The sequence below is a fragment of the Nerophis ophidion genome, linkage group LG02 (genome assembly GCF_033978795.1).
Source record: "Nerophis ophidion isolate RoL-2023_Sa linkage group LG02, RoL_Noph_v1.0, whole genome shotgun sequence".
NCBI classification, from domain to species: domain Eukaryota; kingdom Metazoa; phylum Chordata; class Actinopteri; order Syngnathiformes; family Syngnathidae; genus Nerophis; species Nerophis ophidion.
In genome coordinates this window covers 7970739-7998136 of record NC_084612.1, presented here as the reverse complement: position 1 = coordinate 7998136, position 27398 = coordinate 7970739, and the positions used below count along the sequence as shown (strand labels likewise).

The 27398-nt window shown below is 39.1% G+C and overlaps 1 protein-coding gene across 1 annotated transcript; it reads right to left on the bottom strand.

Moving 5' to 3' along the window:
* LOC133569654 (lysyl oxidase homolog 1-like) lies at positions 1-27398 on the bottom strand. The gene is made up of 3 exons (XM_061922158.1): positions 26019-27398; positions 6913-7021; positions 1-142 (listed from the first exon to the last, which is right to left on the bottom strand). Exons 1-3 carry the CDS (start codon positions 27085-27087, stop codon positions 1-3), a joined length of 1320 nt encoding a protein of 439 aa, XP_061778142.1. The 5' UTR covers positions 27088-27398.

Below are 27398 nucleotides of genomic sequence, written 5' to 3'. Positions count from 1 at the left end.
TTACTGGTGACAGCTGTGCCACTCCCAGGTATGATGTGGCCTGTTGGGCATGAAGTCAGCGGTCCCCCTGTTCTTCACCCTCTGTGGGAAGCGCAGCAGAACTCGCATGTCGTAGTCCTTGGTCTCTGGGTCATAGGCGGAGCTGAATGGTGGACAGATAAAAACAATAAATAAAAAAAATGACACAGAACAAAGATTAGACTTAAAAGCAGGAAAGATTTGTGGCAAATAATTCATCCGACAGATCACAACCGTGCCGTCGCTGTGCAGAGGCAACCCTGCGTGATATACACTCTTGTTACGGGATTTTCTTGTGTGTGAACGGGGGAGGCGCAACCTCGAGCTGGCGCTGGCGGCTGAAGATCCGAGCCATTCATCTTGCAACGGCTTGTTGACATTGGAGTGTACGGCAAATTACAGCGGCCCATCTGGCGGTGGTTGCCGCAAACTCAGACAGGATATGAAAGGGCTTTGAGGGATGGCGGTGCGCTAGTGAGGAAACGATACGGGGAGGATGCAACACAGGCGTAGGGAGTCCTGTATTACTTTTTGTGGATAGTCAGTCAAAAAGACCTCGGTCCGACAAATAAGTCAGGAATAATGTCAAAATCTGTGTCAGAATCTCACTGGTACTGTAGGTCTTGTTTTGTGTTAGGTTCATATGAAGGTTCATTTGTGTCTATTACAAAAGCATTTTTGGACCTTGAATTTTTTGCGTTTGAATCTTGGGGCCTGATTTTTTTTTTTACATCAAATTATGCTGACAAATCAATTGAAGTGCTTGGATTTACATGAAGTCACGTCCGGCTCATCGAATAAATGCGGTGGACTAGCCAGTGCCTGTTCTCAATGGGTTCTAGGCGCCATTTGCTATTCTCGAAGAAAAAGGTCCCGTGCTTGCATAGTTTTTGGCTGCACGACACATTTAAATCGCGAAAAGGATAATCGTTTCTTCAGAGATCCTCGAAAGGGAATCAAGAAGGGCGGAAGAGTGCGAGATTTTACGAAAGCCGAGGAGTAAAGCAGCTCACACTCTAGTCCAGGGGTAGGGAACCTATGGCTCTAGAGCCAGATATGGCTCTTTGAATGACTGCATCCGGCTCTCAGATACATCTTAGCTGACATTGCTTAACACGATAAGTAATGAATCACTCCGCTGGTAATCACAGGGTTTACAAAAACGTTCAAAATATCAAACAATTCTCATGCATTTTAATCTATCCGTCCGTTTTCTACCGCACCTGTGCAAGAAGTCGCGTTAATGGTAAGAAGTATTGTATTTATTATTGGTTAGCTTCAGAATAACAATGTTATCAAAAAGGTTCCCGACCCCTGCTCTAGTCCAAGGAAGCAGGGTCAAATAACTCTGTTATAATGTATTTTATTATTTGTCAAATCGTATATGTATTGTGTGTTATTTTTCTTTTTTGCTCTCTGTCTTTTAATTGTCATTTTACTACCTTTTTTACATCTTGGCCAGGGGATTACAGATGAAAACTAGCCTTCTGGCTAATTCCGGCTTTTTAAACCATGTGTAGTCATGTGTTTTATGAAATTGGATTGAAATAAACTAATCTTAACGCACAAGTTTTCAGTTCTCACTTCATTAAACGTTTGTTCGATATACTTTTAATATACTTCCCTGGTCTACTATTTCCCAAATTAAGTATTATCTTGATATTGTTTACATTTTAGTTTTCTAACAAACAGAAACCAGAAAGTCAGGGTCAAGTGATTCTTTGTCAGGAAAGGTACTTCTACATCGCTCCTCTTGTTTATTTTACAGAGTACATATGACAACGGGACAAAAATCAAATATGCAGATGATTCAGTAATTGTTAGTTTGTTCTATCAGATGTCGGTTGCTACCCTTTGTAGTTTGTTTACATGGACGCGTCCTCAAGGGGGTGATCAAGGGTGATGGGTCAAATGCAGAGAATAATTTTGCCACATCTAGAATAAGTGTGACAATCATTGGTACTTTAACTTTAAAAGACGCAAAGTTTAATCATGAAATGTGACCTTACCCGAGCAGAAACGATGCATATTTGTCCGGTAGAACAAAGGCGTTAAACATACGGCAGGCAGGCCACAGGTTTGATTTTATGATTCCCGGCAACACTAAATTGGCCATAGTGTGTGAATGTTGTCTGTCTATCTGTGTTGGCCCTGCGATGAGGTGGCGACTTGTCCAGGGTGTACCCCGCCTTCCGCCCGATTGTAGCTGAGATAGGCGCCAGCGCCCCCCGCGACCCCGAAAGGGAATAAGCGGTAGGAAATGGATGGATGGATGGATGGATGGGTGCGGCACCGTTTCTGCCCACTGCTCCCCTCACCTCCCAGGGGATGAACAAGGGGATGGGTCAAATGCAGAGGACACATTTCACCACACCTAGTGTGTGTGTGACAATCAGTGGTACTTAAACTTTTCAACCATGGGGTGAGTTTGCTAAGTATAAAAATGAGCCAAAATTTTTGGATGACAGAAACAGCTGTACTAAATGTGTCCACTAGATGTCGCAATAGCAATTCTTTGACTCTTTGTAGATTATACTACATATGTTAAAAAAATAAACCACATGATGTTGGTGCACCAGTCGAGGAAAATGAGCAAACTACATAAATAACATACTTTAGTTTGATTTTGATATTATTTTTTATCTTGATAAATTGAAAATTAACACTAATGAGTTGACTGATGAACATTATCACACAGTTTATTCAGAAAGTATAAATAACGACAAATGAAGATGGAATTCTATTAACTGCAACACATGAGTGTAAAAAAACAAAAAAACAACAACATTATGATTTGTACATCTTCAGAATGTTCTTGTTCTATTTTCAAACAAAAAAAAAAAACAGTCTAAAGTTGTCTTTATTTTTAAGTTATCAGTCCGGCCCACTTGGGAGTAGACCCCCCCCCCCCCCAATTGATTGGCCCCCGATCTAAAATGAGTATGATACACCTGTGGTAGAGTCTTGATACCAATGTCTTTGACCCAGCCACACACCAAGAATTCGTAGACCTCCATACTTTTCCAAGTTTTCATCTGTTTTGTCGTGTAGAATGTAGAAGTGTAACGATTAGTCAAAAAATGTTCTCACACTTACGAAGTGTGAGACCATTTCCCCTCATTCTTGTGAAAAACATGAATACTTTGCTCATTTTGCAAAGCGGACTTTGTTTTTACAGCTGTGCATCTGTGGTACGCGAGCATTTAAAGTGGAGGCATGATGTCTGACGTCTGGAGAGTGGATGCGGTCCCAGCCCTGGTAAGATTTTTAGCTTGTTTTGTGCCTGGCTAAAAAGTGTGAGACAAAGTTGTGTGAAAAATAGATTTAACTATCCTTTTAGCCGTTTTAGGCCTTTTTATTCCGGTTTTTTTATATATCGAGACAAATATTATTAATGTATTTAATATTTGTTTGCTTACTATGGTATAATATGTATTTATTATTAATTTTTTCACCGTTTTGTTACAGAAAATGAGGAAATTGGCTAAAATTGCTATGGTATGAAAAGGGGTAGGATTAAATAAGCTCAACTTCTTTCAACTCCTTTTGGAACCTGCTGTAATGAAACAACTGGAATTGTGTGATGCATTACATTGTATCGTATGCATGTTCCAAATGAACCGAAACTGAACTGAACTGAACCAAAAGTCAGCCAGCTTTGTCTCCATCAATTCCAGTACTTCAGTTTGCAACACTGTAAAAAAAAAAAAGGCTCAAAAACAAACATGAACCACGCACAGAGATACAGACAGGCACCGATGCGGAGGTATCACAAGATTAAACATACGATCTATTAAATAGCCAACATTCTAAGAATTAATCAAAGATGGAATTCAACACATTGAGTCTATTAAAGTGCTAAAACTGCCAAGAGTTAATCAACATAAATGGCTGAACAGGATCATAAATTGGTAAAAGTTGATACATTTTTTTACCTTACTTACCCTAAATCAGGGGTCACCAACGCGGTGCCCGCAGGCACCAAGTAGCCCATAAGGACCAGATGAGTAGCCCGCTGGCCTGTTCTAAAAATAGTTCAAATGGCAGCACTTACCAGTGAGTTGCCTCTATTTTTTAAATTTTATTTATTTACTAGCAAGCTGGTCTTGCTTTGCTCGACATTTTTAATTCTAAGAGAAACAAAACTCAAATAGAATGTGAAAATCCAAGAAAATATTTTAAAGACTTGGTCCTCGCTTGTGTAAATAAATTCATTTTTTTTTTTTTTACTTTTCTTCTTATAACTTTCAGAAAGACAATTTTAGAGAAAAAATACAACCTTAAAAATGATTTTAGGATTTTTAAACACATATACCTTTTTACCTTTTAAATTCCTTCCTCTTCTTTTGAATCAATGTTCAAGTATTTTTTTTCTTTATTGTAAAGAATAATAAATGCATTTTAATTTCATTTCTTCATTTTAGCTTCTGTTTTTTCGACGAAGAATATTTGTGAAATATTTCTTCAAATTTATGATTAAAATTCCAAAAAAATATTCTGGCAAATCTAGAAAATCTGTAGAATCTAATTTAAATCTTATTTCAAAGTGGATTTTAACCTAATTAAAACATGTCATCAAAATTCTAAAATTAATCTTAATCAGGAAAAATTACCTGTGATGTTCCATAAATTATTTTTTTTAATTTTTTCAAAAAGATTCAAATTAGCTAATTTTTCTCTTAATTTTTTTCGGTTGAATTTTGAATTTTAAAGAGCCGAAATCGAAGACAGACTATGTTTCAAAATTTAATTTTCTTTTTTGTCGTGTTTTTCCCTCTTTTAAACCGTTCAATTAAGTGTTTTTTTCATCATTTATTCTCTACCAAAAACCTTCCGTAAAAGGAAAAAAAAATGTACGACGGAATGACAGACAGAAATACCCATTTATATATATATATATATTTATCAAAGGTAAATTGAGCAAATTGGCTATTTCTGGCAATTTATTTAAGTGTGTATCAAACTGGTAGCCCTTCACATTAATCAGTACCCAAGAAGTAGCTCTTGGTTTCATAAAGATTGGTGACCCCTGCCCTAAATGTATATTCATGTCATATTAGGCTCCAGTGTTACTGTTTTAACATTAGAGTTTTTATCCAATCAGAAGTCAGCTGGCTTGTTGGCAGGACTGTAATAAATCTTCCGAGGCCTTCTGATTCAACAATGAGGTGATAGATTCTGTGCAGTGTAAGTGAACGGGGCACATACAGTTGATAGACAGTTGCCATAGCCAATCAGATCACTAGTTGTTTGAGTTAGAGTTTATTTCGAACATGCGAGCATACAACATGATACATAACAATTTCCAGTTTCTTTTTTCAACATGTTTGAAAATGAGTAGGAAGAAGCAGAGCTTTTTTAATCCAACCCCTTTTCTTTTACATAACAGTTGCTAAAACTTTTGTTCACTTCCTGTTCTCAATTTATTCACAATATACTTCATAAGTAATCACAATAAAAATAAATAAATAAATAATACTCGGTGAAGTAAGTTTTTCATATGGTGAGATGAGTAAGATTTATTTTGAAAATGAATGGATGGAGGAAATAAATTTAGAATGTTTATCATGGTTCTTCTTTTTCGTACTTTGTAAACACTTTAAGTTTGAAGAGTTTCTTGAAGTGGATCATATTAGTAAATTCTTTGATCGCTTTGCTTAATCCAATCTATAATTTAATTCCATATACTGATATAATGATGGTCTTAAGTGTTGTAAGTGCATACAAATGTTTTAAAATAAAATGTTCGCTAAGATTATATTCCTCCTCTTTGTTTGAGAACAATTGTTGTATATTCTTGGGTAACAGGTTATAGTTTGCTTTGTGTATAATTTTAGCTGTTTGCAAATTCACTATGTCGTGAAATCTCAGTATTTTTTTTTTCAAATAAATGGGTTTGTATGTTCTCCGAACATACAAGAAGATAGAAAAAAAAGAACTTATCAACTACGGCGTTGGCGCAGATGCACACAATTTTTCAGGATTTATGCAGATCCCAAATACAGATCAGCATGTACCCGAAGATAAGAAAAGTTGCTTTTGCATAATATTGCGAAACAAAACGGCAGATAATATGTCTTACCTTATACACACCCCATAATAATACACGTATGTTTAATGCGCCGACAATCTTTCAAGCTTTCCAAAGTCGTACTAAAACATTTTGATAGATTTTTGAGCGCCGTTTTAAGGTTATATATTTTCAATGGAACACTTAAAATGTTGGTGTTGTTTACTTGAGACATATTGCCATCATATTGGCAATATACACTTATCTCTTATGTTTGGCTGCCATCAACTGGTTATACTTATCATTACACCATGTACCAAATAAAATAGCTGTGAGGTGAGTAAACTCAACCAAACTTATCCCTTACATTAGGCACACCGGGTTATAAGGCGCACTGTCAAGTTTTGAGGGAAAAAAAGGATTTTAAGTGCGTCTTATTATCCGGAAAAAACAGTATGATGCGGAATTTGTTCTGCCAACATTTTTTTCAACAGTGCACAAACGTTTGTACATGCAGTGTTTAGGTGGTCATTACCTGCAGTTGTACCGATCTTTATTAAAATTAAAAATCCACATCAAGTCATGTATTTAGCAAACAGCGCCCAGTCAGTATTATACAGTCAATCATTGAATAGAATAATTTAAGTACAGAAGTCAAATAAAAAAAATAGGCCGGTTAAGATTGTTATCCTTCTTAATCTTTTGTTTTGGTGTTGTTGTCTTGTTAAAGGTCATGGGTGTATTAAAGTTAAATGTCAATGTGCAATATAAAGGCTCGTGCAGTCTGCGGTGAGTGTCATTTCTTCGCCCACATCCGATACCTAACCACGTTTGACTCAGAATAAGCTTGCTATAAAGTCTACCTTTACCGCTGAAAGCATTACCTTGACAGGCATTTCTCCTCAGCAGCGCAGCGAAGTGAATACATGCGAGCTCTCTGAATGTACGTAGAAGCCTGGATGTAGTTCGGATCGGGAACCAGGTCGGGTAAACCTGGTGAAGACAGGAAGAAATTGTGTGTTTACCAAGATAACTGGAAGTATTTGGTTGTAGAAGACGGCAACATAAATTAGACTTAGACTTAGACAAACTTTATTGATCCACAAGGGAAATTGTTCCACACAGTAGCTCAGTTACAAAGCATGGAAAGGGTAAGGATGGAAAGGATAATGCAGGTATAAAGTAGACCAAAAAATCTACAATAGTAGCATTATAAAATCTAACATATATGTAATATAAACGTAATATATATGTAATATTTACATATGTATTTACGTATATATATATATATATACAGTATATAATATATACTGATATATCATATTATTATATTATAATCATATGTAATATATACAATATAAAAGAAATTCCAATTACCATGTATAATATTACAGTATATGTAACAGATGCAGCAAAAAAAAACATAAATAAAAAAAATAAATGACATATTTTGCTTTTTTTTGGCACATTTCCATCAAGAGTTGTTTGAATAAAAGATCATGATTTCCTCAAACTTAAGCAAAGTTATAACAATTATTTTTGCAAAAACAAAACACTTCAACTTGATCCAAACAAAATTGTTGCCTCGATACTGCGCAAAAACACAATTGTAGGTGATAAATTATATATTAACGTATTTTTCGGACTACAAGTCACAGTTTTTTTTATAGTTTGGGGTGCGACATATACTCCGGAACGACTTATGTGTGAAATTATTAACACATTACCGTAAAATATAAAGTAATATAATTTATCTCATTTGCTGAAGAGACGAAGAAAATGTCAGCAATCGTCACACACACGTCAACCAATAAGAATTCGGCAGGGGAGGGTCATGGCAGAAGTTCATTGTGGGTCATGGGATGCTAACTCTTATATATGCTATATGCTACTGCTGTAGCTATTAAAATGGATTATTTCATCGTTGGCAGTAACTTATAAAAACTGAGAAGGGCTGAACAAAAATAGCACCAAAAAGGAAATCATGTACTGCAGATTACAAGCTGGACGTAGTGAAATATGCAGCAGAAAACGACAAGAGGAAGCGGCGCATACCTTGGGGTTTGGCAGAGTTGTTTAGAAGCGACATCGAGGAAGAAGATTTCATCGGATTTATCGATTAAGAGTGACAGATTGTTTGGTAAACGTATAGCATGTTCTATATGTTATAGTTATTTGAATGCCTGGTATGTTAACGTAACATAATATGTTACGTGTACATACCAGGCACCTTCTCAGTTGGTTATTTATGCGTCATATAATGTACACTTATTCAGCCTGTTGTTCACTATTCTTTATTTATTTTAAACTGCCTTTCAAATGTCTATTCTTGGTGTTGGATTTTATCAAATACATTTCCCCCAAAATTGCGACTTATACTCCAGTGCGACGTATGTAGGTTTTTTTCCTTCTTTATCATGCATTTTCGACCTGTGCGACGTATACTCCGGAGCGACTTATAATCCGAAAAATACGGTACATATATAATATTATATATTACAGGGGTGTCCAAGCCATATTTGGCCCCCAGCTCATTTCATATTGGCCCGTGACAAATGCTGAAGACAAAATAAACATGTCCTGGATTAGAACTTTACACAAAACGGCGTGGCGCAGTGGGGAGAGTGGCCGTGCGCAACCCGAGGGTCCCTGGTTCAAATCCCACCTAGTACCAACTTTGTCACGTCCGTTGTGTCCTGAGCAAGACACTTCACCCTTGCTCCTGATGGGTGCTGGTTGGCGCCTTGCATGGCAGCTCCCTCCATCAGTGTGTGAATGTGTGGGTGAATGGGTAAATGTGGAAGTAGTGTCAAAGCGCTTTGAGTACCTTGAAGGTAGAAAAGCGCTATACAAGTACAACCCATTTAAAAAAAAGAAAAAAAGAAAACTGGTCCAACTCCCCCGAAAAATGTGTCCTGAAATCCAAAATAGCTGACGAGTAACACATGTTTTTTGATGTCTACAAACTTCTTGCAAGATATTGTAAATTTTTGTAATAATAATAATATTAGTTAAAAAATAAATGCAATATCTTAAGGGGGTTAGATTAGGCAAGGCACATTTATTGTACATCAAAACTTGTACTTATACAAGTCTTTTTAAGAAGTTCACTGGCTGCTCCCTCCCCTCCCTAAATGAACTGTATATAAAATTTTTGAACTGCTGCCCTCGGGCAGGAGATACAGGATGATAAAATGCCGGACAAACAGGTTCTTTGTACCCGAGAGCAATAGTGTCGCTGAACACAATCAAGGCATAAAAAGAATGACTGTGCATGTGAGCTGTGTGCTTGGTGTTTATGTTTTTTATGTATTTGTTTTTATCTGAGTGCCAATGTTCTTATGTTTCATCTATAAATGCGCACTAATGGGTTTGCTTGCAATTTCGTTGTACAATGACAATAAAGATCTATTATATTATATTTTTATACACAAGAAAATTCAAAGTACTTTACAGATGTATAAATCTACGAGGCCAATATCCATCCATCCATCTTCTTCCGCTTATCCGAGGTCGGGTCGCGGGGGCAGCAGCCTAAGCAGAGAAGCCCGGACTTTCCTATCCCTAGCCACTTAATCCAGCTCTTCCCAGGGGATCCCGAGGCGATACCAAGCCAGCTTGGGTCTTCTCCGTGGCCTCCTACCGGTCGGACGTGCCCGAAACACCTCCCTATGGAGGTGTTTGGGTGGCGTTCTGACCAGATGCCAGAGTTTCTCACCCTATCTCAAAGGGAGAGCCCTTTCAACCGGCGGAGGAAACTAATTTCGGCTGCTTTTACCCGTGATCTTGTGCATTTGGTCCAAACCCAAAGCTCATGACCATAGGTGAGGATGGGAACGTGGATTGACCTGTAAATTGAGAGCTTTGCCTTCCGGCTCAGCTCCTTCTTCACTACAACGGATCGATACTAAAGATCGCATTACCGAAGACGCCGCATCGATCCACCAGTCGATCTCACGATCTACTCTTCCCTCACTCGTGAACAAGACTCCGAGGTACTTGGACCCCTCCACTTGGGGCAAGATCTCCTCCCCAACCCAGAGATGGCATTCCACCCTTTTCCCAGGCGAGAACCATGGACTCGGACTTGGCAGTCGAGGCCAATAAAATCATAGATTTAAAAAAATCATTTTTTAAACAATCATAAATTCATTTTAAAAAGTTTGTTACGTATAACACAAAAGCTAAGATGTGGATGTTTTGTTCAGATAGATTATGTCACGGCGGGGTTGCAGCTTGCTGCGGGGTTGTTCTCCCGGGATGCAGAACGGACAACTCCGGACGAAAGCGTGAAGGTAGGAACATGATTTATCGTCGTAAATCTGTCAGGCTTGCCCCTGACAGTTTGTCTATGTTTTAGTTTTTTCCTCTGCATTTGTCTGTTTCCTGTGTTTAGTATTTCCTGTCTTTTAGTTCCTGTCAAGTGCTCTTAATTTGTCAGCTTCCTGTCTTGTTTCCTGAGTGCTGTGTTCCTCCTCGGTGTGTTTAGTATTTCCTGTCCTTAGTTCCTGTCTAGTGCTCTTATTTTGTCAGCTTCCTGTCTTGTTCCCTGAGTGCTGTGTTCCTCCTCGGCTGCGGCTGATTGGCACCTGGCCACACCTTTTGCCAATCAGCCCGCACCTATTTGTACCTGCTTTGTCTTGTCAGTTGCTGGATCATTGTATTGTCATTTGTATTGTCGTTGCCACATGTTGTTCTTGTGTCTTTGCTACCAGACGTGTCTGGCATCGTTACAGCTGCTACCTGTCATGCTACATTTTGTACTGGTCATCGTAGCGGTAAGCTGTTCTTGTTAGCCATTAGCTCTTTTCAGTTTTTCAGTTTGCTACCCACTAGCTTCCATGCAAAAGTTCCTTTTTGTTTTCCAGCTCCCAGTGCTAGCTCCCTTAGTTTGTTGTTCTGCCCACGTGCGTGCTTTTAGTTTCTACCCTTTATTTGTTCTTATTCTAATATTTTATATTAATTCGTGTTTTTTCATTCAATGCCTGCCTCCTTCTCTGCATCTTGGGGTTCGAGACCAAATAACTGTGACAAAATCCTACAAATTACAAATGGACAGGAACCAAACAAAAGGAAAGCGTGTCGTTCGCGCGAGAAGCTAAATAACCAAAACTTAGCACAGGAATCATTAGCCGAGAAAACATGAATAAATAGCTGTCAGATTAGCGCTTGGCAGCAGGTGAACGTGCCAAACACTAATCAGAGGCAGGTACAATTTGTACCCACGGTAAACAAAACAAACCCAGAAGTGCACAAAACAGGAACTAAGGGAGTCCAAAACTAACAGAACATAACTAAACAAAACAGGTTAGCTTACATTGACCTACATTGTGCTGGTTTTAATATATTTCATGTACAAATTGTGTCAAAATAAAGCAATTGACGCTGTGGTTAACCTTGGAATCGCAGCAAAACACATTTTGCGATATTCAACACCCTACTGCTGTCCGGCGACGAAAGTGGATGGTGAACCCCCCCTAATTCGTCATGTTTCATGTGTCAGGTCAACCGTGACGAATGGGTAGTATGAATCCCCCTTCCTACTGTATGACGTTACTCGGCCCTCCAAAAATAATCTTGTTACTTCTTTGGAGTCGCTGTGTCCATCTTCTTTTATTGAGAGTCCAACATGTGGTCCTTAAATCACCACCATGTTCATCATCTGTTATTGCATGACTATTTATGGAAGATTGTGGGAAGATTAGTCAGTGGAACGGGGAGAGTGGCCGTGCCAGCAATCTGAGGGTTCCTGGTTCGATCTCCACCTTCGTCCAACGTAGTAACGTCTGTTGTGTCCTTGTGCAAGACACTTCACCCTTGCTCCTGATGGGTCGTGGTTAGGGCCTTGCATGGCAGCTCCCGCCATCGGTGTGTGAATGTGTGTGTGTGAATGGGTGAATGTGGAAATAGTATCAAAGCGCTTTGAGTACCTTGAAGGTAGAAAAGCAATTTACAAGTGTAACCCATTTTTAAAATGTTCTTCCCAAAAAAAAAGTTTGAGTTTATTTCGAACATGCAGGCATACGACATGAAACATTACAATTTCCAGTTCCTCTTTTCGACATGTTCGAAAAGCAGTAGGAAGAAGCATAGCATATTTAATCCTACCCCTTTTCTTTTATATAACAGTTGCTAAAACTTTTGATGACTTCCATCCATCCACGTTATTCCGCTTAGCTGAGGGCGGGTCGCGGGGGCAGTAGCCTAAGCAGGGAAGCCCAGAATTCCCTCTCCCCAGCCACTTCGTCCAGCTCTTCCTGGGGGATCCCGAGGCGTTCCCAGGCCAGCCGGTAGACATAGTCTTCCCAACGTGTCCTGGGTCTTCACCGTGGCCTCCTACCGGTTGGACGTGCCCTAAACACCTCCCTAGGGAGGCGTTCGGGTGGCATCCTGACCAGATGCTCAAGCCACCTCATCTGGCTCCTCTCGATGTGGAGGAGCAGCGGCTTTACTTTGAGCTCCTCTCGGATGGCAGAGCTTCTCACCCTATCTCTGAGGGAAACCCCGCCACTCGGCGGAGGAAACTCATTTCGGCCGCTTGTACCCCTGATGTTATCCTTTCGGTCATGACCCAAAGCTCATGACCATAGGTGAGGATGGGAACGTAGTTCGACCGTTAAATTGAGCGCTTTGCCTTCCGGCTCAGCTCCTTCTTCACCACAAGTGACTTTTGGTCACTTCCTGTTCTCAATTTATTCACAGTATACTCCAAAAGAAATCACAAAAAAAAAGAAAAAAAAAAAAAAGAATAATAATTGGTGAAGTAAGTTATGTTTCATATGATGAGATAAGTAAGATTATTTTGAGAATGAAAGAATGGATGAATGAAATACATTTAGAATGCTTATCATGGTTCTTCTTCTTTGTACTCTGTAAACACTTTAAGTTTAAAGTGTTTAAATTCACTGCAGGCGGGATTTATCGTATTCGATCTGATCCTTGATATCTGCAAACCTGAACGAAAAACTCAATTTCCTCACCTCTGGTTAATTGGTTACCAATTGATATTTTTAGTGTTGAAAACTTAACTGTTTTTTGATTTGTATTGCAATAAATTGTGAACGAGCGTAATCATCTTTCCTTATTTTGGACGGCTGCTCTCACTACATTGGGTTCTTAATATTTATATTTGTTTTAAGCAACATTTTTATTAGATTTTAATATTTTACCACTCGGGTCCATTACAAAGTTTTTATATTTCATATGATGAGATAAGTAAGATTATTTTGAGAATGAAAGAATGGATGGATGAAATACATTCAGAATGTTTACCATGGTTCTTCTTCTTTGTACTTTGAAGTGTTTAATTTCACTGCTGGAGGGATTTATCTTATCTGATCTGATCCTTGATAGCTGCAGACCTGAACGAAAAACTCAATTTCCTTATTTCTAAATCGAAACATTTAAAATTCCGACTAAATTGGAAGTGAACCATCATCTGTTGCGCATGACGTGTAATTCAACATTATTTAACACAGATCATCTCCGTGATCTTTCTGCTATTTAGCCCGACATTATCACATATTTGTCATCCATATTTAAATCCCTGGCATTTATCGTAGCGCTGATGGGTGGCATAAGGGGCAAACCATGACGGGGTCAACGGTTCAAAAACGGGTTGCGGTGCCGGAAGCCGCCGGCCACTAATTACTGTGCATTCTAGATGATTAGCACGCTTTTCTAACGAGCTGCTCCATAGGCCTTTTTAAACTAAGGGTGATATCGGGGTGATGGTGTCAAAGGGTCACATTTGTGTAAAAATCATCCAAAACAGAGCAACGTAACACACTCATTCAGCCTCCAACTAACTGGATCTTATTATTATTATTAGAGAAATGCGTTATGCAGACGATGCTATGCTGTCTTGGCTAATTTGATGTGAGCTTCCCTGACTCGCATTTGAATATGAACCTGCCATTTAGGGTTAACCTTTAATAAAGTGTGCCCCGCTTTATGAGTTCCATCTTTGGGGGATAACGCTCAGCTCGGAAACATGGAAGCTAGTACCGGGGGCGCTTTATTGCCATTGAGACAATGTTTGTTGTACTTTGCTTGCACAAGAGCAGAAAAGAATGTGCGTGGTGGAAGAAAAACAACAGTAATCTCACACTGGTGTTTGGGAAACTGACCAAGTCTGAAAGATAGATTTTCATTCCCTGCCAGAAACGTCATTATATCGGACTTTATAATATGCTCATAAAACAACACAAGTAACAGGGAGACCGTTTTTATCCAAGAGGAGAGTGAAGGCAGCGATAATACAACACTGTAGAGACTGTGGGTTTGACTATTGAGTATTTTATTGATTATGGGATAAGCAGCAGAAAATGGATGGATGATACTTTTCGTCACTTATTGTTTGTCTTTGATAGACTAATGTGTATATTTTAGGCCATTGGTTCTTTGCAAAAATGTGTACAGTATATCTATTTTTATATTGGTATTTTTATCTTTGGTATGAAAATTGTTATGTAACAAAAGTTATTAGTATTTTTTGGTTCTTTGTTGTTGCTATTTTTGTATAATGACAATTTATTATTGGATCATGTTGTACTGCATTTTTAATCTTTTGTTTTGTGGTCGTGTGATGTTTTTTGCCTGGACCCCAGGAAGAATAGTCTCCACTGCGGTGTAGACTAATGGGGATCCTTAATAAACTAAAAAAAAATACTGTGGGCTATAACACAACAACAATGGAACGTCTTCTATATTTACTTCGTTAAGGAAATACTTTTTATCAAAATAGAGCCATGCCAAGCAAATTTGATTTACCATATTTTTCAGGGTATAAGTCTCCAGGAGTATAAGTCGCACCTGCCGAAAATGCATAATGAAGGAAAAAAACATATATAAGTCTTACTGGAATATAAGTTGCATTTTTTGGGGAAATTTATTTGATAAACCCAACACCAAGAATAGACATTGGAAAGGCAATTTATAATAAATAAAGAATAGGGAACAACAGCCTGAATAAGTGTACGTTATATGACGCATAAATAACCAACTGAGAAGGTGCCTGGTTTGTTAACGTAACATATTATGGTAAGAGTCATTCAAATAACTATAACATATCGAACATGCTATACGTTTACCAAACAATCTGTCACTCCTAATCGCTAACTCCCATGAAATCTTATACGTCTAGTCTCTTACGTGAATGAGCTGAATAAAATTATTTGATATTTTACGGTAATGTGTTAATAATTTCACACATAAGTTGCTCCTGAGTACAAGTCGCACCCCGGCCAAACTATGAAAAAAAACTGCGACGTATAGTCCCAAAAATACGGTATATATATTTTTTTACTTGTTACTAAAACGGCCTACTTTCATCTCCGTAATATCGCTAAATTTGTTCCATTTTGTCCACCACCGACGCTGAGATCATCATTCATGCGTTTGTTACATCTTGTCTCGATTACTGTAACGTATTATTTTCGGGCCTCCTTATGCCCAGCATTAAAAGATTACAGTTGTTACAAAATGCTGCTGCTGGACTTTTGACAAGAACAAGAAAGTTTGATTGTATTAGGCCTTCACTGGCTCACCTGTGCACTTAAGATGTGACTTTAAGGTTTTACTACTTACGTATAAAATACTACACGGTCTAGCTCCATCCTATCTTGCCGATTGTATTGTACCATATGTCCCGGCAAGAAATCTGCTTTCAAAGAACTCTGACTTATTAGTGATTCCCAGAGTTCAAAAAAGGCTTGTGGGCTATAGAGCGTTTTCTATTGGGGCTCCAGTACTCTGGAATGCCCTCCCGGTAACAGTTAGAGATGTTACCTCAGTAGAAGCATTTAAGTCCCATATTAAAACTAATTTGTATACTCTAGCCTTTAAATAGAATCCCCTTTTAGACCAGTTGATCTGCCATCTCTTTTCTGCTCTCCTTTGTGGAGGGGGGGGCACAGATTAGGTTACTACAGAAAAACCGCTAGCTGTTCAAAGACGGGACCAAGGATGGACCACTCATCTGTGCATCCGTTAGGGACGTCTCTGCACTGCTGACCTGTCTCCACCCAAGACGATCTCCTGCTGGCCCCACTATGGAGTGGACTCTCACATTATTATACTAAATCCACTCAAAATCCATTGCACCGGTTGCCCATGGGCGGGGTCCCCACATCTGCGGTCCCCTTCAAGGTTTCTCATTGTCATCCCATTGGGTTGAGTTTTTTTCTTACCCTGATGTGGGATCCGAGCCGAGGATGTCGTTGTGGCTTTGAGACACTCGTGATAAATAAACTTTGATTGATTGATTGATTAAATGTATAAATGGTGGCCAGGGACTGCATGAGCGCTGCCAGGACGAGCGATGCGGCAGTTCAGTGAGGCAAACATGAATTCAAAACATGCTCTGTGACATTGTATAGCATTTCATGAACATTTGTGAAGATACAATGAGATAGTTACTGTAATGTGGGAGGTATACACACAGCTTTTCAATGCAAATAGTAGTCATCATATTTGGAAAAAAAACATTACACCTGACACTTAAAAATAGATTGGGAAATGTTTGGCTCTGTATTTTAGAGTTTAGTTTGGTAGTGTGAGGTGGCCGTGTGTCCCAAAGGCAAGCACGGCTTGCAGGGCTTCTGTGTATAGAGAATTGGCCGCAGGCTGGCACGGCTCCATGGAGGTGAGTGTTTGTCAAATACACTGAAAATATGTTTCCCTTTTCCCCTCAATGACAGCATCTCAGTCACATTACGACAAGACAAGACTTTCTGCATTTAGATTCTGTTTTTAGCGAACATTGATTCCGTTCACGATTCCGATAAAACGTAAATCTATGATTCTGTTCACTTCTGCGTACTGGGATGTGGGGCGTTAAAAGAACGACTCCGATTGGCTGTTACACTGTCTTTTTTTTATGCTTTGCAGCAGCGCCTGGACTAAAATGACAGTGTCATAACTACGACGGTCAGTTGGATAAAAAATCACTGATATCAGTATCATTACTCCAGAGTTATCCTAAAAATACCGGTACTCAATAAACATCCTTACTCGTAAGTGGAGGTACTACACACTAAAAAATGTTGGATTAAAAATAACCCAATTTCAACCCAACCCCTGATTGGAGTTATTTTAACTCAACATTTTGGGCTAACTTTTTCAACCCAACTTTTCCGTTGAATTATTTAACCAAAAAGTTGAGTTATGATAACTTAATGTTGAGTTATTCCCAACCAAACTATTGGGTTGAATTATTTAACCCAATAGTTGAGTTATGCTAACTCAATGTTGGTTGATTCACAACCCAACTATTGGGTTTAATGTATTTCACACAAAAGCTGAGTTATGTTTACTACACTGTTGGCTTATTCCCAACCAAACTGTTGAGTTGAATTATTTAACCCAGTAGTTGAGTTATGCTAACTCAATGTTGGTTGATTCACAACCCAACTATCGGGTTGAACGTATTTCACACTAAAGCTGAGTTATGCTCACTACAATGTTGCGTTATTCCAGACCCAACTATTGGGTGGCGCAATTTAGCGCTCCTTGACCCAATAGTTCGTTAAAAATTATACATTTTACTGCTGATTTGTCATACTCCTTCCCAACTACAAAACAAAACTATTTGTATCCCATTAAAATATACTCAGAAGCAAGATGTGAGTGGTGTTTTTTTTATATTTTTTTTTTAAAAATTGCCGTGTACAGTCATAATCGGGGTCGCATTTCACTGCTTGGATCTTTCTCCCAGGATGCAGACAGGACTTTTGAGGCAAAGTGCAGATAAGAAAATGATTTATTGTACATAAATCATGCGGGATGCAAACAAAAGAGCACAAACGTGCCGGAAATCTAACGGAATAGCAAACAAGAAAAGCTTAGCATGTAAACAGGCACACAAAAAGGCGAAGCTTAGCTCAGGAATCAAATCAGTAGCCGTCGTAACTATGTGGAAGCAAATAAGAAGGCCAGATTGAGTGTGGCGAAAAGCAGGGAATAAGTAGTTCTCTGATTAGTGCTCAGGAGCAGGTGAGCGTCCCGAACATTAATCAGAGGCAGGTGAAAACAATCTGCACTCATGACAACTAAAACACAAACTCAGGGGCTGCTCAAAACAGGACCTGAGGAAGTCAAAATCTAAACAATTATGATCCGGGCACCGGGTCATGACAATAGTAGTTCTATACAGCATGCTCAAATATTTTTGTGTACATAAGATGTTTGATTGTAAATAATGGTAATGAGATTAATCCTTAATTAAATTCTCTTCAAGAAAAAAAGTACCTTTTTAATAAAAATGCCTTTTTTTTAACCAAAAATGCATTCCTCATTGAAAAACAACCTAAAAATGGTTCATAGTTTTGAAATCCCAGAAATTGAGTTGAAATAATAAAAAAAGTGATTGCTCTTCATAGAAATAACTCCAAAATGTAACCCAACACTCGCAACTCATAAATTGGGTTATCAAAATAACCCAGCATTTTTTTAGTGTGTACTGTAATTAACTGTTAATATTTTAGCGGGCCCCTCTGCACTGGAAACATTGGGCCACAAGGTCAAAAAAAAAGGTTGAACACAGAGCTAGGCCACGCCCTGACATTGTAGGGACTACCAACAGGCAAAAGAAAGCCTGCATCGAAGCCACATCTTGTTTTTGTCTCAATAAGTTTTTTTATGTGTAGTTTTGAATCCAGTCTTCAATGGGTTGCTGGGATTTGCATTTCCACTCATCATGTTTCCACACTACACACAGGATATACACAGATCAAACGTTGTTCATGGAACCATGGTGCGGCCAATTTTGCATGAAGATGTGCATGTCAAAATAGCAGAAATTTGACCTCAAACGTATTCCGAGCCCTTTCCTGCTCCATCACCGATAAGAATATCAATCAATCAATCAATGTTTACTTATATAGCCCTAAATCACTAGTGTCTCAAAGGGCTGCACAAACCACCACGACATCCTCGGTAGGCCCACATAAGGGCAAGGAAAACTCACACCCAGTGGGACATCGGTGACAATAATGATCCAGTGGGACGTCTGTGACAATAATAATGATATATAATATATAATAATATAGTGACAAACTACCCTCAACTTTTCCACTTTTTCCACATCCTCAGTGCTGATCTTTTAAGGCGGGATCCTGATGAGAGTGCGGAAATATGACCATATCACACCAATTCTCTAATCAAAGGATTGAATACAAAGTCTTCCTACAAACCCACAAGTGCCTCAAAGAACTACTCACCCCCAAATCTTCCACACGACACCTCCGCTCCTGACAGGCTAACCTACGACCTCCGAGGACAAAGCTACGAACACTGCTCGCAGTCTGTGGAACGCTCTCCCTGACCACCTGAGGGAACCACAGACTGTGGATGCTGTTTAAAAAGGCTTAAAAACCCTTCTTTTTAAAAAAGCCTTTTTTAAGATATATGCATACTGGTTCTATCTAGTTGGCTGTTCTAGTTTTTATTTTATTTTTTTTAATTATTTTTTAATACACTGTAGTTGAGGTTCTTTACCCAATGTAATATATTGGATCCACTTTGGACTGGATTCTCACGGTTACGTTAGATCCACTATGGATTGGATTTATACAATAACATGTTAGATCCGCTCGACATCCATTGCTTTCGGTCCCCTAGGGGGAGGGGGGTTGCCCACATATGCGGTCCTCTCCAAGGTTTCTCATAGTCATCATTGTCGACATCCCACTGGGGTGAGTTTTTCCTTGCCCTTATGTGGGCTCTACCGAGGATGTCCTTGTGGTTTGTGCAGCCCTTTGAGACACTTGTGATTTAGGGCTATATAAAAAAACATTGATTGATAAACATTGATTGAATGTAAAGTGCTTTTTACAAATAAAATATTTTATTATTATTAGCAGTAGTACTGTGCAACAGTGTATATTAACTATGTTATGTCATTTTGCAGTGAAAAAAATAATTATCGGACAATGTATTTCCCATGAATAAGCGGTAGAAAATGGATGGATGGATGGAATTAGTTTTAGTACAAAACATGCATCAAATTAAATGTTTTCACATAAATAAAAGAGTGTGAAAAACCCATCCATCCATCCATTTTCTACCGCTTATTCCCTTTTGGGGTCGCGGGGGGCACTGGCGCCTATCTCAGCTACAATCGGGCGGAAGGCGGGGTACACCCTGGACAAGTCGCCACCTCATCGCAGGGCCAACACAGATAGACAGACAACATTCACACACTAGGGCCAATTTAGTGTTGCCAATCATGTGAAAAACCTCAGGGCCTTAATTTAGCCAGGGTCTACCCTGATCACACACAATCTCAACAGATGTTCAAGCATCTGTAACAACATTTTTATGGTATTATGTTTATGGCGTGCTTATGAAAAACACATAGGACGTCCCAAAACGTAATGTTTGCTAAGTGTTTCACATCCAGGTGAGTCTCGCCGTCATGACACAGTCTAAATAAGAACTTTAAAGTTGCCGGCTCTTATGCAAACACCCCACTGAGAGCTCCCTCTCTGAGGCAGATGTAGTAGGACAGGGCCACACTTCCTGAGGCAGACCATGTAAACATTGGAAGAGCCGTGTGAGACCACAGCATATTATTTTTTCTCTCCCTTTTTCCTCCCTCTTCCACCGAGGAAGACTTTGTTCTTTAATCTTTTCAAATGAGAAATTGGGTCTCTTTTATAAGGATAAAGTGTTTGGAGAGACCAAAAGCTGATCGGCTCTCAACAGCATGTGACAAAACCAAGTATTACGTTTTAAGTGGGACACGCTTTGGAGAACTTAGATCTTGCCAGGCGTTTTATACCAGTGTAGTACTAAAAAAAATTAAATAATAATAATAAAGGACGCGCAGGCTGCCTTTAACATACTTTAAAGCTAAAAACTGTGTGAGCTACAGAGGCAGCGACACATCCGGATATTTCACATTTATTGAGGTCAGACTAAAGACGCAGAAGAAGTGAGTCATAGCTTTAGCGCAGTTTTTTTTTTAATGATGTGTCGACTTATAGAGAGTACTTGTAGAGAAAATGAGGCAAAAACATTTGTAATTGGGTGTGCGATCAGATTTCATCTTCTGCAGTGCAAATCATTTAACCTCTGCGATTATTTTAAAAAACAAATTAAACAACCATGACTTGTAATATAATTCTAATTTGAGATGATTTATCTTTAATTTTTTCCTAAAATACAATTTTAGCAATTTTATTTTGGCACAATGAAAATCAGTTTTGGGATTATTCTAAATACATTGAAATTACTAATTTTGATTAAGAAATTCAGCATTTTAATATAATGGTAATCACTGATATTTATGCATTTTAATTGCATTTAGTTAAAAAAAAACACTGAACAAAATGGTGGACATACAATTTAATTATTGGGATTATTTAAAATAAAAACTTTAACCATAAGGCTACAACATTATAATGGATTATTGCAGTGGTTCTCACCTCAGAAAAAACTTGGCTTTCCAAGTACCACCATACTGACCAACATTAAAATAAAGTAGCATTGTAGGCCTATTTATTCATTAAAAACAAGGCAGAGGTTTCATTTAAATACTTAATATTGTGGCCACTACAACATTAAAAACAGCACAAACATCATCAACAATGATACTTCATATTGCGTACCACAGTTTGAGAATCACTATATTATTGGATGTGATTATTTTATTACCACAATGCTAATTATTTTAACAATTAATTTGATGTCCATTTCCTTTCATTATTTCACATTTTATATGACTACTACCATAGCTCATCTATAAAATAAACCTTGACATGGCATCAAGCTTGTAGTGTATAATAGAATTTGTTTGATTGTATCATTAGTAGTTTTCCAGGCTACGACTAATGAGCGAAATAACTAAGCATGCTTTGCAGCGTCCTTTTAATGAATTAATCAGTGCCAATTATTGTCTAATTATTCTTCAGTCCTGATGGCCGGCGGCTTTGTTTATGAATATTTAGAGGAAGGCCATATTGCATTGTCGTGCAAAGTGTGCATTTATTTTCGATAAACTCACTTTCAAACACGTCTTTGCCACAGCAAGTAAGTAAGTCGTATACTTTAAAGTCATGCATCACTTGGATGAATGGAGGATCAGTACTCTAAACAACAATATGTCATAATTTCACCACAAAATAACTACAGTTTCAATACAAGCCCCATATTATTTCACATTCCGATGTCTAATATGTTATGATGTAGGTGTTATGTTATCATCTATGGAGCAATTTCCCTATGTTAAATAGTATTCAATCATTTTTGGGGCAGTATTGCTCGGTTGGTAGAGTGGCCGTGCCACCAACTTCAGGGTTCCAGGTTCAATCGCCGCTTCCGCCATCCTAGTCACTGCCGTTGTGTCCTTGGGCAAGACACTTTACCCAGCTGCTCCCAGTGCCACCTTCACTGGATTAAATGTATCTTAGATATTGGGTTTCACTATGTCAAAAATGCTTTGAGTCACTAGAGAAAAGCGCTATATAATTCAATTCACTTTTTGTTTGCACATTATCTATGTTCTGTATTGTATTTCATTTGTTTCTGAATGTATTCCTTAGTTGTTATTTATTTTATATCATTAAAGTAATTCAATTACAAGTCAGTTCAGCTTGAATATCCCTTTTATGCAGCACTATGAACAACGGAACTATTTCCAGAGTGCTGCATATCAAAAGAAACAATAAAAAGTAAACAAATTACAGGTATTTAAAATGAAATAAGTAAAACAATAAAAAAGAAAAGAATAAAACAATAAAAGACATCAATAAAATACAATAAAACAATAAAAAAATCTAATAAATAAAATATAATTATACAATGAAAGACACAAAGGACCACAAGACTCACGCCGATTTAAAAGCCAGAGAATAATAAAAGTGAGTTTTAGACTTAGACTTAGACTTCCTTTGGTGTCTTTCAAATTTGAACTTTACAGTACAGATAAGAACAACATTTTGTTGCATTAGCTCGGGGTAATGCAGGATAAAAGTGCAATAAGGGGCAGATACAAATAAATAGATTACTGTACAGACTTTGGCATATGCATTCACGTTTACGGATGTATGTTATATTGTCTCCGTTTTGGGGGGGAATTGAGGGGACTATAATCTTTTTTTTTTTTAAATAATAATTTTGTTTGATTTTAAGACAATATCACAAAATTCCATAAGAATAAAAAAGGTATAGTTGTGTTTTTTTTTTTAATAACTATTTTTAATGTTTTCCATTCTTAAGTACCGGTTTAAGCACTGTTAGGAGTACCAGCACCGTTTGTTTTTTTTTTTGGTACCAATTTGGTCCTGGTATCATTTGAAATGGAAACAATACCTTTTCCTCTTTAAGACGGAATAAAACCATATAGCAAGCATCACCACTACCAGAGGTGGGTAGTAACACGCTACATATACTCCGTTACATCTACTTGAGTAACTTTTGGGATACATTGTACTTCTAAGAGTAGTTTTAATGCAACATACTTGTACTTGAGTATATTTATAGAGAAGAAACGCTACTTTTACTCCGTTCCATTTATCTACATTAAGCTCGCTACTCGCTACTGATTTTTATCGATCTGTTAATGCACGCTTTGTTTTGGTTTGTCAAAGTAGGATCTGTCACATGCCTGGGTTCCACCAATAAAATGCAGTCACTGGTGACGTTTGACTCCATTTCACCAATCAAATGCAGTCACTGGTGACGTTTGACTCCGTTTCACCAATCAAATGCAGTCACTGGTGACGTTTGACTCCATTTCACCAATCAAACAGAGCCAGGTAGTCACATGATTAACTGCCCAAAAAGTTTCAGCGGCAAACAACAATAATGGGAGAGACGACAACGAAAGCAAACACCCCTGGCCTCACATAAAATCGATGTTCACGCTTCAGACAACCAAAAAAACATTTATGTAGGGCGTTGTCATATGTGTTTCCCCAAACAAATGCACATTTCAGCTTACGTGAACTCAATATCAAATTTGAGGAAGCACATCACAGTAAGTAACGTTAGTAGATATGTTGGCTTTCACCGAGGGCCAATGTTAGCTTCCCTGCTATGAATCACTGGCAAATGTACGTAGTTTGGGTATAATTTATTAACGTACTGCAGCCTCACAGACAGACAGAGACACAAACACTCAGGCATGCATAAAAACACCAATCAGAAGTGCACATGTGTTCCCAGGTGCAGCCCACACCTATCAGACTTTAGGATTTGCATCAAGGCTAACTTGTTATTTTCCTTTGTAAATCTCTGCCTACTGAGCCTATGGTGCTGTTACGTTATTGTGGCTCAATTTGCCTTATTTTTTTTATTTTAATATATTATTACTTAATATATTTTAACATAATATTATATTAATGATAAAATCTTTAAGATATTATATTTTTCCCCTTGGGGATTATAAAAGTATTTCTGATTTCTGATTCTGATATGTTATTGTTTTAGTTACTTAAGAGATATTCCTGGCTCTGAATTTGTTCATTGCTATTCTTATGTTTTTGTGCATTACTTGTTGCCGTCATCATTAAACAAACATGTTACTCATCAGTTACTCAGTACTTGAGTAGTTTTTTCACAACATACTTTTTACTTTTACTCAAGTAAATATTTGGGTGACTACTTCTTACATTTACTTGAGTTATAAATCTCTAAAGTAACAGTAATCTTACTTGAGTACAATTTCTGGCTACTCTACCCACCTCTGACCACTACTAATAATTGTAAGTCATTTAATGTGATGTTTGTAAGAAGCACACAAATATAAATACATCTTGTACAAACAAAATGTTAGAGCTCAGTTTAAGAAAAATGTCGTGCACGCGCTAGCATCCCGCTAATGTTTATGATAGTTTGCATTTATGTACATCCTTCTTGCTTTTTTAGCTATTGACCAAACAGTGAAATTTTACTCAAAAATAAATTAAATACGTTAAGACGAGCGCAAAATTTTGTGTTTCGAGACTTAGAGCCTCCGTGGTATTTTTATTAATAATAGTTCTATTTCCCATTCCGTGTGTGTAAAACTACTATAGAGATCAGTGTGATGTCGACACACCTGATATCATTTAGCACTATGGGAGCTTTCGCTCTCAGCTTTTCAAAAGGCTGAATGCTGGTGTTTGCTGCTCCCTAAAACACAAATCTGCATTGTTGAGTCAAAAAAGCTCCTTGGTTTTCCTCGTCTTCAAACAGCCCGAAGGCAAGGGGAACCTCGGAAATCTCACATTGTAGGCTTCAATTTTGTTTTTGTTTTCCGTATCAGCAGCTATACACGCGGGGCTCGCCTGAGAGCTGCGAGCTTTTCTAAGTAGTTCTTGTTGTGGTCCACATGTTTTATTAACTTACGCTGACTTTGACAGTCCTAATGAAAGCCTTCTTTCCACTCCTTTTTCAGACGTGCTGAATTATGCAAATGTCAACATCGTGAATGTAACTTTGTTAAGCATGTTCCAAATTATTCTACCTCGGAGGACTCCTTAAGGGGGACTTTCCATATCTCCCTCCCTAGTTCTCAGAGAGTGGTGAATTGCTGTACCCCTCCCATTTTCTCCCTATACTCTCCAAGTGGGCTTTCTCTTTCCTGTCCCCAAGTGCCAGAGTTAGTCCTCCCCCCTTCTCGCCAGACCCAATGAGGTCACCCGCGCCGTTACCAAACTGCGTTATCCCCCCCCCCCTCATGTGCAAACACAGTGCTTCTAGTGTGCTGGGATTTCAAAATTTTAAAACACAGCACAGGCAGCATTTGGATGACTTTTACACTGATTGCTTAAGACATCTGATAAACCTGCTGGATTTTGCATGCAAATTCCTACCAGGAATCATCATGATCTTCTCAAAGACAGAAATCCCCCAAGTGGCTGCAAGTGAAGTCGTTCCGGCTATGTGAAATATTTAATAAGTCTTCTTCAAACCCTGTCTCTCTCCCCCTGAGAGATCCATTCCAACTTCCTGAACAAAATGTGTACACTTTCTACCCGAAGCAAAAAAATAAAGATTACTTTACCTCTTCGATCTTGTTGGTACACGCTCCCGACGTTGCTTTGCTCGATGGCAGAGTTCGGAGAGTTTCTTCCGGATGGGATGGGCCGCAAGAAGGGTGGCTGGGGTCTTCCAAACGGTGGGAACTGCTCATACTGAGGGCTGTGCACCGGGGGTTGGCCGGGGCCTGGTCCGGACTGGTCTGCTGTGGCTTCGGGGACTGAGGCGGCGGCTGCAGCTGCAGCAGCTGCAGCGGCAGGGTCCTCGTTGTAGAGACTATGAGTATATCTGCGATCGAGGCCGTCTTGAAAGGGTGGCTGTGCAGGACGTGGGGCCGCAACAGGGTTGGTCCCATAGCCATAAGACTGATAGTATAGGTAACTGTCATCTGTGAATTCAGAGGGAGAACCTGGAAGTATGGGAGCGCCACCTGGCAGTATTGGGGCACCACCCGTGTACCCCTGTCCAGCACCATATCCTCCAGCGCCATAACTCCCACCTGGAACCGGCTGAAAGGGTGGCTCGTAGCTCTGGTATGGTGCCTCTCCATAACTGGGGTCAAATGGCACTGGTTGATAGACAGGCTGCTGAGGGACGGGATACTGAGGGTATGATGGTATGTTGTATGGAGATGATGGATAGGAAGATGAGGAGGATATGGATTGCCTTACTCGAGTCCCGGTGGATCCCTGCAAGCGAGTTCCACCTGTTGCACCTGCAGTTTGTCTCCAGTTATCAGGCACTATGCCAAAGCCAAAAGGATGCCTGGCCTGCCCTCGTATCGTCTCCGAGGAACCCCTCGAGGGCGCCTGTCTGCGGACGTTGCCCCCTTGAGTCCTTCGGGGCGACTGAGGGCGATTGTCGGCCACCACTATTGTGTGATCCCGGTCCTGGGCGGCAGTTCCAGATGGAACATATTCAGCTCCACTGTTGAGCAAGCTGAACAAACGGCCGTTGTTCTCCCACTGGATCACCTGCCTCCACGGGGTGGTCGAGCCGTCCTGCCTCAGGGTCCGACTCTGGCTCTGTCGCTGGGCCTGTCCCGTCCCGGCGAGCATGAACACTGCACAAACCACAATGACAGGCAACATCATGACTCCCCCTTAAAAAGTGTCTTTGAAGTCAAAACACCTGTAGCTCTGTCAAAAAAACAAAACAAAAAAAACCATCCCCTAGGGTTTGTGCGCGGGTTGACTTGGGGTGATGCAAGGCTTCTGCTCAGGTGCATCTGCAGGTCTTTCTTAGTCAGCAAGAGATGGTGAATCCAGGAGAAGTGCTACGTGAGACCCAGTGGTCTGTTTAGCGTCTGCTGGCTGGCCTGTCAGTTCCTGTGCACTGCACTCCACTCCACTGCAAGTTTCTATTTGCCTGATTGCTTACAATGAGCTGTGAAAAAAAATCTCCA